This window comes from Aricia agestis, chromosome 9, assembly GCF_905147365.1.
Source record: "Aricia agestis chromosome 9, ilAriAges1.1, whole genome shotgun sequence".
In the NCBI taxonomy this organism is placed as follows: Eukaryota; Metazoa; Arthropoda; class Insecta; order Lepidoptera; family Lycaenidae; genus Aricia; species Aricia agestis.
Genome location: NC_056414.1, coordinates 13,851,670 through 13,868,216, shown reverse-complemented (window position 1 = coordinate 13,868,216; position 16,547 = coordinate 13,851,670). Strand labels below are relative to the sequence as shown.

The 16,547-nt window shown below is 37.6% G+C and overlaps 4 protein-coding genes across 9 annotated transcripts in view; 3 read left to right on the top strand and 1 right to left on the bottom strand.

Annotated features, from left to right (window-relative positions):
• Positions 1–301: 301 nt before the first annotated feature.
• LOC121730499 lies at positions 302–6,710 on the top strand. Of its 4 annotated transcripts, XM_042119561.1 has the most exons (3): positions 5,802–5,900; positions 6,136–6,315; positions 6,481–6,710. In XM_042119561.1, exon 3 carries the CDS (start codon positions 6,488–6,490, stop codon positions 6,641–6,643), a length of 156 nt encoding a protein of 51 aa, XP_041975495.1. In that variant the 5' UTR covers positions 5,802–5,900; positions 6,136–6,315; positions 6,481–6,487; the 3' UTR covers positions 6,644–6,710. The 4 variants fall into 4 exon arrangements, with proteins under 4 accessions (XP_041975491.1, XP_041975495.1, XP_041975493.1 ...); XM_042119557.1 differs by lacking the exons at positions 5,802–5,900; positions 6,136–6,315 and adding an exon at positions 302–312 and having other exon boundaries at positions 6,441–6,710; XM_042119559.1 differs by lacking the exon at positions 6,136–6,315.
• LOC121730496 (cytochrome b-c1 complex subunit 7-like) lies at positions 1,352–2,268 on the bottom strand. Its single transcript, XM_042119554.1, has 3 exons — positions 2,117–2,268; positions 1,999–2,046; positions 1,352–1,649 (listed from the first exon to the last, which is right to left on the bottom strand). Exons 1-3 carry the CDS (start codon positions 2,145–2,147, stop codon positions 1,402–1,404), a joined length of 327 nt encoding a protein of 108 aa, XP_041975488.1. The 5' UTR covers positions 2,148–2,268; the 3' UTR covers positions 1,352–1,401.
• Positions 6,711–6,739: 29 nt separating the features above from the next.
• LOC121730487 (lipoyltransferase 1, mitochondrial) lies at positions 6,740–10,463 on the top strand. 3 transcript variants are annotated; one of them, XM_042119539.1, is made up of 5 exons: positions 6,740–7,279; positions 7,563–7,670; positions 8,115–8,328; positions 9,570–9,959; positions 10,004–10,463. In XM_042119539.1, the coding sequence occupies exons 1-4, from the start codon at positions 6,740–6,742 to the stop codon at positions 9,956–9,958; spliced, it is 1,251 nt and encodes a 416-aa protein (XP_041975473.1). In that variant the 3' UTR covers position 9,959; positions 10,004–10,463. The 3 variants fall into 3 exon arrangements, with proteins under 3 accessions (XP_041975473.1, XP_041975474.1, XP_041975471.1); XM_042119540.1 differs by having other exon boundaries at positions 8,127–8,328; positions 9,570–10,463; XM_042119537.1 differs by having other exon boundaries at positions 9,570–10,463.
• A 5,478-nt stretch (positions 10,464–15,941) lies between these two features.
• The window catches only part of LOC121730480 (atrial natriuretic peptide-converting enzyme-like), a 92,449-nt gene continuing 91,843 nt past the window's right edge, over positions 15,942–16,547 (top strand). Inside the window, exon 1 of the mRNA XM_042119529.1 lies at positions 15,942–16,044. The gene's annotated coding sequence lies outside the window, so the exon portion shown is untranslated. The remainder of the gene's footprint in view (positions 16,045–16,547) is intronic.

Here is a 16,547-nt window from a genome sequence, read left to right as displayed (position 1 = left end):
GTGGCATTCTTTTATTTATTATTATTTATAAAATGTTTTTGTCTTGCTTTTTAACCGATCCATTTGTGAGCATGTTGGTTATGGGTACTACAACATGCATTGCCATCTCGCCTAAAAATCACAGAATATTATAATTATTAGTAACAATAAATAACTATTTAGTGTAAATAAAAATACGTAAATATACTATTGGATACCTTTTTAGATTACCATTAATAGTAAATGTTTTATAAGTGGCCTAAAAGTTAAGTTTTAAGTGATAAAAAGTTTCTATTCTGGATTTCCAAAGGTTGGCTAATTCTCTTTTATAAAGTACTAAACCGCAGATTAATATACCTTTTCTTATTTTTGCTTTCAATTATAATTAGGTAATAAATTAGACTACGTCCAGCAGTGGACGACTATAGGCTGATATGATGATGATGATGATGATGAATAAATTACTTGACTTTCGTGAATCTTATAGAACTATATTAACACTAACGGCCATTCCCAATATTTGATCTATCTCTGGTTTTGCCCTACTAGAGATAGGAATAGCTCAGATTAGACATTAGAGACATATTTTATGTCAATTGTGAGCTATTCCTATCTCTAGTAGGGCAAAACCAGAGATAGATCAAATATTGGGAAAGGCCGTAAGTCCGACCTTTATGTACCATAATGTGAAAAATAATATTATATTCAAATAGATAAGCTACATGATACTTTGTGTTAAGTTTTTATTATTTTGTCTATAAAGCCTGTAAAATGTCTTTCTGGCTAAAGGTTCGCGTCCACCGGATCGGAATCAGAGCGTACGCGTATTTGTTGCTTTGTATTGATTTCTATGGTACTGAGTGCACTGGAACATCATTTCTGTGCCTGACAAATTATAAATGTCGACACTCCGTCTGCACCAATCCCGACCCGGTAGACTCGCAACTTAAAGTAATCATATTTATTCTATTAAAATTCCCAGAATTCAGTGCCAGTTTATGTCTTTATTTTTAGTGTGTCAAATTTTCTACTCAATAGAAAGGACCATCTCTTTTATTATGACTGATGAATATGACAATTCTACATTTTCTCTGATTTTCTTTATAATTTACAATGTTTACATTATATTATTTTATTAACCATGAAAAAATTGTTTTATTTACCATCTGTTGGTGTTAGGGTTGCTGTGCTATACCAGCTATGATGACTTTCTTTAATCCTTCGATCAGGGATTCTTGGAAATGCTATTGTATTCTATTGTTGTTGCGATCACCTGTGCGCTTGAAGTATTAATTTTTCATTGATAATAATATAAAACCTCTAACATAATTATTGTACAAAAAATTAATAACGGCATTAAAAAGATGTGTTGTTGCTATCTCACTTTAATTGTTAAATAATAATAATTGTACTAAGAATAATTTAATATTCACTCTCCCATTTCTCACGTTCCTCTCTCTCCTTCTTGACTTGTTCTACAATGGGTGTAAGGTAGAGCTTGTCTTCTTCGTACTTTGTCCACTCCTCCTTGGGCAAGATGCTCTTCTGAATGGAGAGTTGGACAGCCCGAATCATTCTGAAGTTACGTTCATCTACCACATGGTCAGGTAGACGACGGAGTGCTTCCTTCACATCCTCATTCTCATACAAGCAGTCGTCGCGCATTAATCCTAGAAATGTAAGTAGTATTAATGTTTTTTTACAACCAAAAAGAAATCAGGGAAATAAAAACATTTTACTCTCAATGATACTCTGATTAATTTTAAACAAAAATTTGAACATGTTAAAGCAAAAGCATAAAAGAAGTGGTATATTTTGACAAAATATTAATCTAAGTAGACACAAGAACTTTTCGAAGTACAATAATATGAGATAAAAGGATTCTATGCCTGGCATGTGGCAGTACAAAGAGTTACCGAGACCATGAAGAAGTAATCAATAAACATTGCAGGTATCAAATGAGTGCCAAAGAAATTATGACAATGATACAAGGTCAAAACTCAAAATAAGGAATCATACCATATTTGTTGAATCCAGCAGCATTGTATGCCCACTTTTTGAGACTGCCTGAAAAAGAACAGGTTACATAAGACTCAAAATACTAAAAAGATTAATATATTTTAAAGTCATTACGTACTGCATAAGACGGTAGTAGTTCTTAAAGCCATATTTATGCTAGAAACAAGCAATTATTTTATTCAAGATGTGAAGAATCTGCAATTTTTTGTTAAATTGCACAAATCACAAATTGGAAATTTCTTTGCGATTTTGACGTTTGATGTCTGGCAAGTGACATTTGACAATGACAATTGACAATAATGACTAATGACAGACAATGATAATATTTTTTTAATTTTTCGCCCTCAGGGCTGTAGCTTTCTACTATTACTAAAAGGCCGTATACACGATCGGTCCAACCACCAACAGAGGTCACCTTGGTTGGGTCAACAAAGCTGCCGTCATAAGAAAAAAGGCCGCTAAGTATATCACTTATTCGCGATTTTCAGGTTTTGAGACCAGTGAACTTAGTTCAGTGGACTTAAAACCTGAAAATCGCGAATATCACTTAGCAGCCTTTTTACTTATGACGGCAGAGAGTTGAATCTCTATCTACACGTAAATCAACTCGTCTGTCTTGGCTAGGCTGTGGAAAAGTGAACAATGGGATCACTATCTAAACCTCAAAAGACCGCAATAGCGCTGGCTTGTATATGTGATGAAAAAAAACGTAAAAAAAGACGGCTGTAGATGAAACTGTGGTTAAAAGAAAGAAAAACTCGAGCCACTTAATCATTTTAAAAATATGGGGAATTTTAGAATGGACGAAAATTCTTTCAACGTATTATTAGAAATGATGCGACCCTTAATTACAAAACAAGTTACAAGACCTGTGTCTTGTTTTGTAATTAAGGGTTCATTAATCACTGTTGATGCGAAAAGCTGTGTCTGTGGAAGAACGTTTAATAGCAACGTTAGGATTTTTGGCTACTGGCGCTACACACCACATGCAACACATCCGACTATCAATGTGCGACTGAGCGCCAACAAGCATCTACACGGTTGCGTTTCAACTCAATGTTCTCTATTTGACATTGGTCGTGACTCGTGAGAGATGCGCTCACTACCAAGGTTATTGAAGGTTATTTGGTTGGTCAACCAAAAACAAGCGTCTACACGGTTGATTTTTGTTCCAACCCTACCAAGGTATCCTCTGTTGGTGGTTGGAACCAATCGTGTATACGGCCTTTAAGACTTCGATGTCTGTCTGTCCGTCTGTCTGTCTGCAGGCTGTATCTTAAGAACGGTGATAGCTTGAGTTGAAATTTTCACAGAGTGTGTGTTTTCTAATAAGAGCATTATAACCCATTAAGGAGTGAGCACACTGAGACGGGCCGTGCCGGGGCTCAGCGTGCCGGGGCGCATCGCAAAAATCCGCCTGACGCCTCCATACAATTTGTATGGAAGTGAATGCACGTATCGCACATTGGGGTGCATCGGCGCGGATTTTTGCTCAGCGGATGTTCGTCAATACGACACGGCCCGACAAGACCCACTGCGCCCCGGCAAGACCCGCTGCACCCCGGCAACAGTGTGCTATAGCAAGCGGCGCGCGGATGTGATGCGATGCAGCCCGTCAAGCCTCGGGCCTCGGCTCAAAATCCGTCAATGCATTGCGATTTGCGCGCCGACCCGCCCCGGCACAGTGAGCGTTAAAATCCGTCAATGTGATGCGACCCGACCCGGCATTAGTATGCTATATAATAGCGCATTTTGCGCTGCACTACGCCCCGACCTGCCTCGGCACGCGCCGACAAAGTGTGCGCGAGCCTTTATGCGGCATAATACGTTGAAGTATGTTTCAACTACAGAACCGCTTCGCACAATCGAGCACTATCAAAAGTACAGCTCGACAAGGCTCGAAATGAACGTGGCGAGAAAATGAACTAACGATTTTATCATACTAAAACGTCATTTTTGACAATTCTCCTTTACCAGCAGCGCCCCATCCGCGTTCATTTGAAGCCTTAGAGCACTTTACAGCTCGACAAGGCATATCAATAATGACTCCCCGTAGGCACGTCTTGTTAGGTAACATTCACAAAATACTTACAGTTCGACAAGGCTTTATATGAACGTGGCGAAAAAAGGAAGTAAACGCTTCTATCATATAAATATGTCATTTTTGACATTTGTTTGACAGTTCTCCAGCAGCGCTCCCGTCAATGTCGCCCACGTTCATATAAAGCCAATGAATAAGGAAACAGATGGAAGCGACATAACTACAAAAAAGTGTGGCCGGCCGCCGGCACCATATTGCCAAGAGCTAAACATGGCAGTCTATAGTAATGGGACACTCGGTTGATATTTGTCGAGGATATCGATAAGTAAGATGTTATAAGTGAGCTATTAAGGTTAAAATCTTTTAAATAAATGATCAGATTCTTCACCTTATATTTTTTAAATTCGATAAGTATATCACTAAACGTCAAATCTACTAATTTCTATGTTGAATAAATATCGAAAATCAAGCCATGTTATATTCTATTCTATCACAAATCTTATTTATTGTATTACGCTCTGGAGTAAAGGTTGAATTTGTTACTTATGTTCAATTTTGCGGTACTTGAACTTGGTTTTTTTTTGTATTAAAAAAACTTTGAAATGTACCAAATAAATAAGAACATAACGTGATGACTGATGATATTTTATGGTGTTGTGTGTATATTGTATCCATATACAACCATGTGAGTTATGACATTGGTGACCCTGACATGGTAGTGATGATGATGATGATGATGATGATGAATGTAATTTGCATAGTAGCATATGCTTTCAGTTCTTAAAACAACGCCTAAACCCCCAAACTTGTATCTTTAAGGAATCCGGAGTTCTCTTAGTATCTTCGGAACCATAGTATACCTTGGTGCAAAATCTTGCATTTTGGTAGCATATGCTTAGGATGCTTCTCATAAAACCAAAATCACCATATTATGTTTCCATATAAATTTTGAGGAGTTCCCTCGATTACTCATAGATCCCATCATCAGGTCACCACTTTTGTGAAAATGGGACCAAATTGGAGTGAAACCTAATATAACAAAACAAAAAATTTGAAAATCGGTTCACAAACGGCGGAGTAGTGGTCGAACATACAAAAAAAAATATATATATCCACAGTCGAATATATAACCTCCTCGTTTTTTGGAAGTCGGTTAAAAATTAGTCGGGTTTTCCTTCCTGACGCTATAACTCCAGAACGCACGAACCGATTTCCACGGTTTTGCATTCGTTGGAAAGGTCTCGGGCTCCGTGAGGTTTATAGAAAAAAAAACAGAAAAAACTTCAAGAGAAAAGCAGGAAAACTGGGAAAAAAGACAAGATTCACATATCTACCCCAATTTTTTGGTGTTTCTTTTTGAGGAAGGCCGAAAGATGTTTTCGGTCAGAAAAACCTCCAGTCGTGCCACTTCCACCCCCCACCCCCCATTTAGGAGAAAGTTACATTTGAAATTTTTGTAATCTTGAGATAAGGTCATCTGTTTTCTGGTGTTTATGTGTTACTTACTTACTAAAGGGGGGTTCGGGGGGCCAAAACAAAAACAAACACAATCCAGTCAAGTATTTTTTGCCTATTTTTGCTCTAAATGGTACGGACTACGGAACTTTTCGTGCGTGAGGCCGAATCGCGCTTGGCCTATTATTCTTCTATAAAATATTATATTATGCTGCCTGTGGTCCTATCAAACCTATTTTTGACCTTTCTGACACACGTGCAGGCCTTTTGCTTTTGACATTGACATAAGATTGAAATAAAATGAATCAAAATTTACGAAAAGAATTAGAAAAAAATGTTGAATAACATGGAAAAAATATTGGATTTTGTAAAAGATCTACAATATTCAGTACACTCAGGATATCAGGTATTTGAATTGGTATAAATATGCTGATTAAAGTTACTAAAACATACAATAGAATATCATTGAAAACATAATATCATCGAGAACATGTACACAACTTCACCAGTAGGTACACTGGGTGAACACTGATCATAGTATTCATTTGAGTAAAAGCAGAGACTTATATAATATAATAAAGATAATGATATTATAGTTAAAGAAAGTCTTAGCTTTAAGTAACACTTTACAATTTCAATAGAAGCAACTTCGAGCGAACGATAAACTATAAAGTTGAAATCTGCGTTGCTCGTGCCTGATTCGTGTTCGTTATCAAGTTATTTATTTGATGTCTCCAGTGAACTTCGTGTGCGAGGGCACGACCTCCCAGTTCCTTGGCCCGCTTATCACTATCAGTATGAATAAAACGAGGCGACGATAGGTAATTAATTCACATTTAGTTTCGCGTTCGCGTCGTGCCGCTCGTACGAGTTACAATTTCTTTTTGTCACCCACATAAAGTTAAATATAATTAGAACTGCGCGCATAATTTCCAGTTTTGTTTAGTTTTTTGATTTGTAATTTTTTTGGTTATCCTGTTCCCAAGAAGAGGAATGCCAAGTGACTGCCGTGACTGTTTGGGAATTCGTTATCGAATTAACGCCCTGCACCAGACCTGGAAGTGGTTGCATCAAACAATCGCCCTACACGAATATCTGATCTCCCTTTCTTCAGCTGATACCGACGCTTGTTGTGCCGCCAAGTGTTAGTTTGTAAGACTTTGAATAGTTCAGTGCATTTATTATTTTAAGGACACACATTAGAGGAACTTTTAAACTTCATACAAAAAAGTATCTGTAATCAGAATGGCATCCATCATGAGAAAAGTCGTCATGGGCAACATGTTGGTCATGGTCGGGCTGACCAGAAGAACCAGCTCGAGAAGTCTGACCACCGCAAAGAACTTGGCTACGAAAAAGGAGGAGCGGAAGTTGCCTAAAGAAGGGGAGATCACCAAGTCTGTGTTTATGTCGCAATCTACCGACATTTACACCAACTTAGCCTTGGAGGATTGGATGTACAAGAATATGGACTTCAGCAACCATCATGTGATGATGGTATGGCGTAATGAGCCCTGTGTTGTGATCGGAAGACATCAGAACCCATGGCTAGAAGCGAATGTGCCTTTCCTAGCAGAGAGGGAAATAGCTCTAGCCCGTCGTAACAGTGGTGGTGGTACTGTATATCATGACCGAGGCAACCTCAATATCACATTCTTCACACCCAGAGAAAGGTACAATAGGAAGAATAATTTGGAACTCATCAAGAGGGCTCTCTACAGAGGATTTGGAATCAAGTCAGAAGTTAATGTCAGAGACGACCTCATTGTCAGAGATAAATACAAAGTATCCTTTTTTATTATATAAGTTAAATTGTAATTTATCATAATAATAAAATTATATAATATCTTAAATATCTTAAAATTATGTTAGGTCTTTACATTCGTTGTATTTGTACTGATTAGTATAAAGCCCGGTATTTGATTTAAACATGCAAATTATCTAGTATAATGTTAATCAACAATTTTGTGACCACAAACATATAAGTTAGTAAAAAGTAGATCACTTCAATTGGTTTTGTCTTCTTGCCTAAGATTTCAATGATATTTCCTTAGCTACAGTATATCAGGTTTCTGGTACAGCAGCTAAGCTCGGAAGATTATCAGCATACCATCATTGCACACTTCTAGTCAATGCTAATAAAGCAGATCTCAGAAAATCATTAGCGAAACGTGATGTAAGTAGCATTTTGTGTTTAATATGTACTATCATTAACATTTTTAGCCTTATCTCCGTGTTAATTATGTTACGCAACTGTTGTTCAGTTTATTCTAACCTATAACCTCACTTTTATGCGCCTCAAATTATTTCTTTATCATAGTAGTGGTTCTGGGTACCAAAGCAACTTCAGATAACAACTTATCACATACAACTTTCCTTACCAGAATTTTATATAATTGGTGTAATAATATTCAATATAACAATAATGTGCAACTATAAAAAGTAATTCAAAATTACCTTCAATTTCTTTATTCTCGAACTTCATAACATTGTCTGTTTTATGCATGTCACATAATTATAATTCTCATTTACATTGTTGATTGTGTGACTAACGTTGTTTACTACTAACAACCCGACCCCTCCTTCCATACACATGTTAAGAGCTCCTAATTCTATTTAGCATGGCATACAGACAAACGCGACGCCGTCGACGCCTTCCCCGGTGGTGAACCTGGCAGATGTGGACAACAAGGTCACCGTAGAGACCCTGCAGACCACCATCGGCTACGAGTACCTGCGGACACGAGCTCTGTCGCTCGAGGACGGCGGCGAATCCCTGATCTCAAAACAAAGAGGCTTCCAGTTCGTGAATCCCACTGATGAGTGGTTCCCAGGTGTGTTGAATATTATTCGTTAAAATTAACGTAATATTAACAGATTTAAATATTTTTTGTAGCTATATTTAAGTATTAAAAATTGATGTTAATATTTCTGAGTTTGAAATAATATGATGCTTGTTTGTCAAGTGTTGTATTATTGTAAAATTTTATAATGTAATGTTATTAACACTTCATAAGACAATATAAATTGATATTTATTTACTATTCAATATACAATAAAATGCTAAATAAGTAAATAAAGTTCTTACTTGTACAATATTCAGAATCTGGTAATTTGAGCTCATTATAAATTCTAATAAGTCTGCTAATTGGAGCTTAATTTTGACATTACTATACAAATTAGATTTAAATTTCCATGTTCTCAAGTTATTTTACTAAGCAAGCACATTAACACCATATTTCTAATGTTTTTTAAACCGACTTCCAAAAAGGAGGAGGTTTTTGCCTGGTCATTTTCCATGTATCATGTGACCATTTCGACTGAAAAACAAAGGTTGTCAAAATCCTTAGCCAAGTGTTTTACTATAATAAGCTTAAAGCCTTCACACGTCGACGTCCGACGAACGTAACTGCACTTGTCAACTACTGACGTAAAGAGGCCAGAATATGCGCTTCAGCCTACGAATAATAAAAACTATGGAAACGTAACTCCTATACTTCAACCATTTTGAAATTGGTTCTTTTTCCCACAATAAAATATGGCAATAGCAAGGACACACTAACACTCTTTATGAAATAAAGCCGTTGATATTCATTGTCACTTCTATATTTACACAAAATTGTGTACCGAAGTTGTACCCGAATACATGCATACGTTGAATAAAGCATGCATGTATTCGGGTCACATTTTGCAGACTCGTGGACAATTTTTTTGACACAATTACTCTTCCTTACTTTTTATTATTCGTAAGCTTCAGCAGATGTGGAATGGCTTAACGCTAATTACAATTAACACCTTATAACATTTTGACAATCTTCGTCTTTTCGGCATAACTTAGTTTTCTGTCAAGGAAATTGAATTGACTTCTGTGTTCTAATATTTTTAGCATGCTTTATTAGCTTGGGATGTATGTAACGGAATCTTTAAGCACAATTTTTACCTATCCTAGGTAGTCTAATTAATTCGAAACTTTGCATACGTATTAAAACCCAATGACAATTCAATAATTTGTTAAAATTTATGGAAGTGCGTTTTTTTTTTAATTTTTTTAAACTATTATTTATTTGTTCACCAGGCCTGGACGAGATACGCAGCGGGCTGCAGACCTGGGACTGGTCGTTTGGTCGGACGCCTCTGTTCACGGTCAGCCGCAAGTTCCCCGTGCCGGCCGAGCTCCTCGAGCCCTCCAAGGTGTACTCTGCAACCCAGGAGCTGATCATCTCGTGCACCGTGGAGAAGGGCATCATCAGCGACGTCACCCTCAACATACCCCCCGGCCTCATGGAGTCCGGCTTCTACGGGGAGGCCTCGGTCATCACACAGCTGAAGGGCAAACGGTTTACCTCGGAAGCCCTGAACGCACTCCAGGAGGCGATGATGCGACACCACGGCGATGTTCACGAATTAGACGATAAGGAACAGTTTGTAGCCAAGTGCTTTGACCAAGTCGTTAATACTGTTTAACGAATTAAAAGTTTTTTTACCAAGTCGTTAACACTGTTTAACGAGTTAAAGATTTTTATAAAAAATTTACGTTGGTGCTATCTGTATATAGAAATGTAGATTTTGTATATGATATTGTATTTTAAATGTATGGTATTCTAAATTAATGTTAAATGTATGTTATGCTCTTTACAATATTTTACTAACACTTGGTCATTATATTTTTTAAGCTACTAACAATAAGTCTGCTTTACAATGTGATTTAATTTTAGTTTTTGTTTATTAGTCGCCTCAAAATGTAGATTTGTTCTATATTGCAACGACGGAAAATTATGAAATTATATTTAAAGTTGGATCACACAATTCTTAAGCTTGAAAAGTCGAAAATGTTAATATAGACAGAACTGCATTTGAGGGGCACCCAGCGAGTCGAATTCGTTTTCGATCGCCACAAGAATACGTCATATCATTTGTTTTAATTAAATTTTAGTTTTGTTAATAATTAACTATTTAACTACCCATTTTATTAATTATTCATTTTGTTAAGCATGTACTGTTTTTCGGTTAGGAACCAGTTAGATGAATTAGCCATATATTTTCTTATATAGGCTTAATTAATTGTGCAGGTACTTTTTTATATGGACTTGTTTATATTTGATACTTAGTTTTAAAGAATTTTATTATGTTTGCAAACACAATAGTTATGTAACTTTATAGTATTTAAGTTATGAAATAAAGCGTATTCAATCATTTTTGCTTTTTATTGCTAAGATTATATTAACACTAACAAAATGAAAATGAAGGTATTCACAACAGTAATTTACTGTTTATAAAAAGTTTTATTAATATGTAATAATGAGGTAATAATCGTAGACCGTACTTATTCGAAAATTAAGATGGCGTCTGGAGAAATTATTACAACTTGTGCTGCCGGTTGCCCAGTTACTTTTATCGTATGTCTAATTCAATTATGTCTACTCTCTAATCCATACCGAAATAGAAATGCCAATAATCCGAACACCGAGACTAATTTAATGTCCAGCCGTTGACTGATAATTCTGCTTGTCCCCCTTTCTTGACATTTTACAACATACTCCCCGGTTCCAAGATAGAAAGGTCACTGGCTCACACGATAGCGACATAACTTTTTAGAACACAATATTTGTTCCCTATCTTACGAGGACAGTTGAGTTCGCTGTACATTTCGATTTTATTGCTATGGCATTAAGGTTCAAAAGTGATCTGGCGGAAAGTAAAATAGAACAATGCCCGCCGCACGCGCGAGTCTCATTAAATATTAAACAATTGAACATAGAAACAAAATAATGATAATATATTTTGATATCGTAATAGGTACTTTTCATTGTTTTAGGGTCCGTAGTCAACAAGGAACCCTCATACTTAGTTTCGGTCTGTCCGTCCGTCTGTCCGTCTGTCTGTCTGTCTGTCTGTCTGTCTGTCTGTCTGTCTGTCTGTCTGTCTGTCTGTCTGTCTGTCTGTCTGTCTGTCTGACAGCCTTTTTTGCTCAGAGACTATAGGACCTACAAAGCTGTAATTTAGCATGAATGCACATATTAATGATGCCGACAAAATGGTAAGTAGGTACATGAAATCTTAAAAAAATGTTTTTTCATGGTACCTTCCCTACACATCAAGGGGGGATGATTATTTTTTTTCGCGTCCACCCACCCCATTGTGTGGGGTTTCGTTGGATAGGTTTTTTAAAAATATTATGAAATATGAGTATTCATAGATAATTTTCCTATTCAGGGATCCGTTTGTGAAATATTCAATTTTAAAGTGGAAAAAAATCGTTAGAGTCCCCTTGTACCAGCTAAACGGTTGGTTCTGGAAATGTAAAAAAAATCACGGGAGTAGGAAATATGCTGAATTTAAAAGGAAAACTATCACGGCTAAGAAGACTTCATAAGTTATTGAGTAATAGTTGATCAACTAAAAAATGTATTCGGCGAAGTATAAAGGAACTTTTCGTTCAAATTCCTTTGAAAGTAACTGAGATGATGTTGTTAGTAGTGTAAAAATATACGTTATACATAATTAATTAATTATGTAGTATGTTCATTCATTGACCATACAAAAAAAAAAAAAAAAAAACTAGCGGTACTACGGAACCCTATAAATTGCGCGTGGCCCGACACGCACTAGGCCGGTTTTTTTAAATATTTTTTCGTGGTTTACCTAGACAGGCCGGGTTCCAAATCTTTTTCCGCCTGCGGCACTGCACAGTTAAGGTACGCGCACAGTTTGTCGGCGCGTGCCGGGGCTTGCCGGGCCGGATCGGGGCTCAGCGCAGCGCAAAATGCGCTATAGCATACTATTGCTCGGCCGGACCGCATCGCATTGACGGATTTTGAGTTTTTTGGATAGCTCCAGTGTGACCACTCTTAAATCACTCGTGACTCGATATATAAAAAACGTTGCTATATTCTACTAAAATCTACTAGACCGTGTTTTAGCTTCTACCGAAAATCTACCTTTATTAATCAATGTATTCTACGTGGTTGAAAATAAAATAAAACTAAAATGTTTATATGGACTGTCTTCATTATGCATTTTAAAATTTTATATTATTTGTTATATAATATCGATCTTCAAAAAGATCTTCAAAGTTTACAAAAAAATTTGGACTACTAAATCGTCATTCATTTGACCTCAAATCTAACAAAAAGTGGAAATCTATGTGAAGTGTGGTCACACTGTTGCCGGGGCGCAGCGGGTTTGTCGGGCCTTGCCGGGCCTTGTCGCATTGACGGAAATCCGCTGCGCCCCGACACAGTGTGCGATACGCGCATCCGCTTCCATACAAATTGTATGGAGGCGGATTTTTGCGATGAGCCCCGGCACGCTGAGCCCCGGCACGGCCCGTCTCAGTGAGCTCAAAGGATACGTCACAATATTTTGTCACGGCGCGGCGTGCACTATTTTGTCACGAGTTCACTGTGAACTCTCTACGTAACGAGCAACATGTGCACAGCCTAAAGTATTATCACTTAGTTTTGTTACAGCCAGTAGTAGTTCACTGTGAAAATAGCATCTGAGAGAGCAATTTTTTTGTGATATTTTGTCATTTGTACTTATGAGCAGCAGCGCTGAAAGACCAAAACATGTTTTTTTCACTTATGTATGGGGTAACTCGTGACGCTGGGGTGATTGCCCATAAAAGCCGCAATAAAATTAGTCTTTCAGCGCTGCAACTTTCACAGAGAATTCTTTACCCGTCCATCATTGTGGATGTGACCCAGCTAAGCCTGGGGGTTTGTGAGACTGATCACTGGTCAGCGAAAATCGCCAAACTACCCACTCAAAAGTAAAACCATTTTCCGAACACAGGAATTCACAGGATACTTCCCTGGTCCACCAGTCTACGTCATAAAGGACCGCAATTCCACTCAGTGACGGGGCAAGACTTAAATTTGATGTGGGTAAAATATATTTTGCGAGGCCCTCTGATAGACGTAGGTTACATGATCAGTCTGCCATCAGTATTCCGTCAATCTGCGATTGACGGAATGCTGATGGTTATAAAAAGTACATATACCCCTATGGCAATATAAAAGTAGACTATGCCATAGCATAGTCGGTGAACCACATCGACCATGCCATATGGAAGATAAATTTCATTTTGTTTTTTTAGAATTTGTTATTATAGCGGCCACAGATATACATAATCTGTGAAAAAATCATAAGTCTAGCTATGGCGGTTCTTGAGATACAGCATGAAGACTGACAGACGGACGGACAGACGGACAGACAGACAGACATCGAAGTCTTAGTAATAAGGTCCCGTTTTTACCCCTTGGGTACGGAACCCAAAAAAATGCCCTCCAAGCGCCGCGTTGCTACTTTCAAATTGAACTCTATTTAAAAAAGTATTATGACTTTGTTTTGTTACACCTGTATAGTAAACAAACAAAAGTCAAACCGCAAGTAAATCAACTTAAATTTGAATAGTCCGTCAAATTTCTTATTAGTCTATTAAGCTGGACAACCACAAAAATGTATTAACACTTAGGGTTCATCCATAAAGTATGTCACACCTAAAGGGCGGGGTCGACGAAGTGTGACATAGTGTGACAAGGATGGGGGAGGGGTCCTAAGTTTTGTGACATTATATTTTAAATTGAATAGCGAAATTTATATTATTGAGGTGGTTTTAATTTTTCAATGAAAAATTGAAAATTTGTGACGTGACACAAGGGTGACCTGTGAGAAGTGGGGAGAGGGTGTCTAAAAATCATGAAAATGGTGTGACGTACTTTATGGATGACCCCAAGCACAACAGAGATGCTCAAAACATGGCCGTTACATCATCTGCAATCGTTACGCGCGCTTATATGTAACATAATATTGTAAGTTTATATAATTTGTTAGACAGCTCAAGGGGAAGGTTGCTGCTATTCAAAGCTGGACAATGTGCATTGATTACGACTGATTCGAATAGGCTTTGCTATGCTGAACTATAGGCATTTTGTTACGTCCTACGAATAGTTAACATTTAACAAGAATATATTGAAGGATTATATTTTATTGAAACCCTCTTATAATATTAACGATAAAACAGTAAGATTTTTTTTTATTAAATAAGGGGGCAAACGAGCAAACGGGTCACCTGATGGTAAGCAACTACCGTTGCCCATGGACACTCGCAACATCAGAAGAGCTGCAGGTGCGTTGCTGGCCTTTTAAGAGGGTATACGCTCTTTTCTTGAAGGTTTGCAGGTCGTATCGGTCCGGAAATACTGCTGGTGACAGTTCATTTCAGAGTTTTACAGTGCGCGGCAGAAAGTTACGCGAAAAACGCACTGTGGAAGACTGCCACTCATCAAGGTGATGAGGATGGTATGTTTTTCGCGTGGGACGATAGCGAAAAGTTGCAGGTGGTATGATTCCGAACAATTCCTCAGAGCACTCCCCGTGATACAACCGAAAGAGGATGCAGAGTGAAGCAACATCTCGGCGTAATTCCAGGGGGTCCAAGCTGTTTCAAACACTATGGCAGTCAACAATTCGAGCAGCCCTTCGTTGGATACGATCCAGAGGGAGCAGTTGGTATTTTGGCGCCCCTGCCCAGAGATGAGAACAATATTCCATATGAGGCTGAACCTTGAATAAAAAGAATAAAGTGTATAAAAAGATTTCTTAAAGTGGGTACCTAGGTGCCTACATGCTTCGTTAATTATATCTGAAAAAGTAGGTTACACAACTTTTCATGACGAATTTCATTTGAGACGAACTTATCTACTGAAAGAAAAGCCTTTAAAATAAACTTATATCAATACAAACTTTCTCAACCTCAACAACGTCATCAAACATTTGAACATTATTTGCAGGTGACTTGAATCACCAAATCGCAAACAAATATTTAATTTTTGATACTAAGCTGCAAACATTAGATTTGTGTATGCCAGATACGCCAGCATACCAACAAGACGAGCTATCGCTTGTCCCCGAGAGAAAACCTTTTACCTGTAAATCAAATATCAACTGACAATTGAACACTAAACTGAAAAACATTAGATTCGCGACTACGCTACGCCAGCATGCCAATTGCCAGCGAGAAGAACTATCGTTTGTCCTAGCGAAAAAACCTCTAACTTGTAAATCTATTTACAATTGTATACTGAGCTAAAAATATTAGATTTGCGACTTGCTAGCTCCGCCAGCATACCAGCGAGATGAGCTATCGTTTGTCCTCGCAAAAAAGCATGTAAAAACATTTACAATTGAAAATTATAAGCTGAAAATCATTAGATTTGCGACTATACGATGCCAGCTACGCTAGCATACTAGCCTAATAAGCCAGCCTGTACTTAAATAATTATTATCTACAATTGAATAGGTAAGTACTAAGCTAAAAAACATTAGATTTGCAAGCTCCGGCAGCATACCAGCGCGGCGAGATGATCGTGTCCTCGCGAAAAAACCTGCCCTAGCTGGTCCTCTCGCTTTCTGCAGGGTGGTGGCCGACAGTTCGCGGCAGCAGTCGGCGCGCGCGCACGCCGCCATCTTGGTTCACCTCGCGTTGCCATGACAACCGCGTAAACAGTTTACAGTGCAGTTACGATAATACGTTCGCGGACTTCAAAGTAAGTTTTTCTTAGATTGGTTTTATGAGTTATGATGGTGTGTTAAATGATTTTTAGGGTACTTTTTACCCGCAAACGATTAGTGTATTACCTAGGTGTCTATATTTATTGTTTATTTCGTTTCTTCGCTCTTCGATCAGGACTAAAAAGAAATAAGAATCGTTTATTACTTAATTTACTTAGTTAATATAACAAGATGGTAATCGTAATTTAAAACGACTATTGGACTTACCTGTAAAGATAAAAACTTTGATGTTGCACAAGAATTTGTTGCCGCATCTCCGATCCTAACTAGGCGATAGGCATGCACTAGGTAGCGCGTCTGCATTTTAATGCTAAAGCCTTTAGGTTCTATTTCAAAAGAATTTTATTCAAGTATTAACATTAAAGGGACTTAAGTCTCAAAACTGCTAAACTGCACAAAATCTGTTTGTTAGCGATAATTAACCGTGCAACTGTTCAGTGTTCACTAACACAATTCATTTAAAGAGTAAAATAATGAT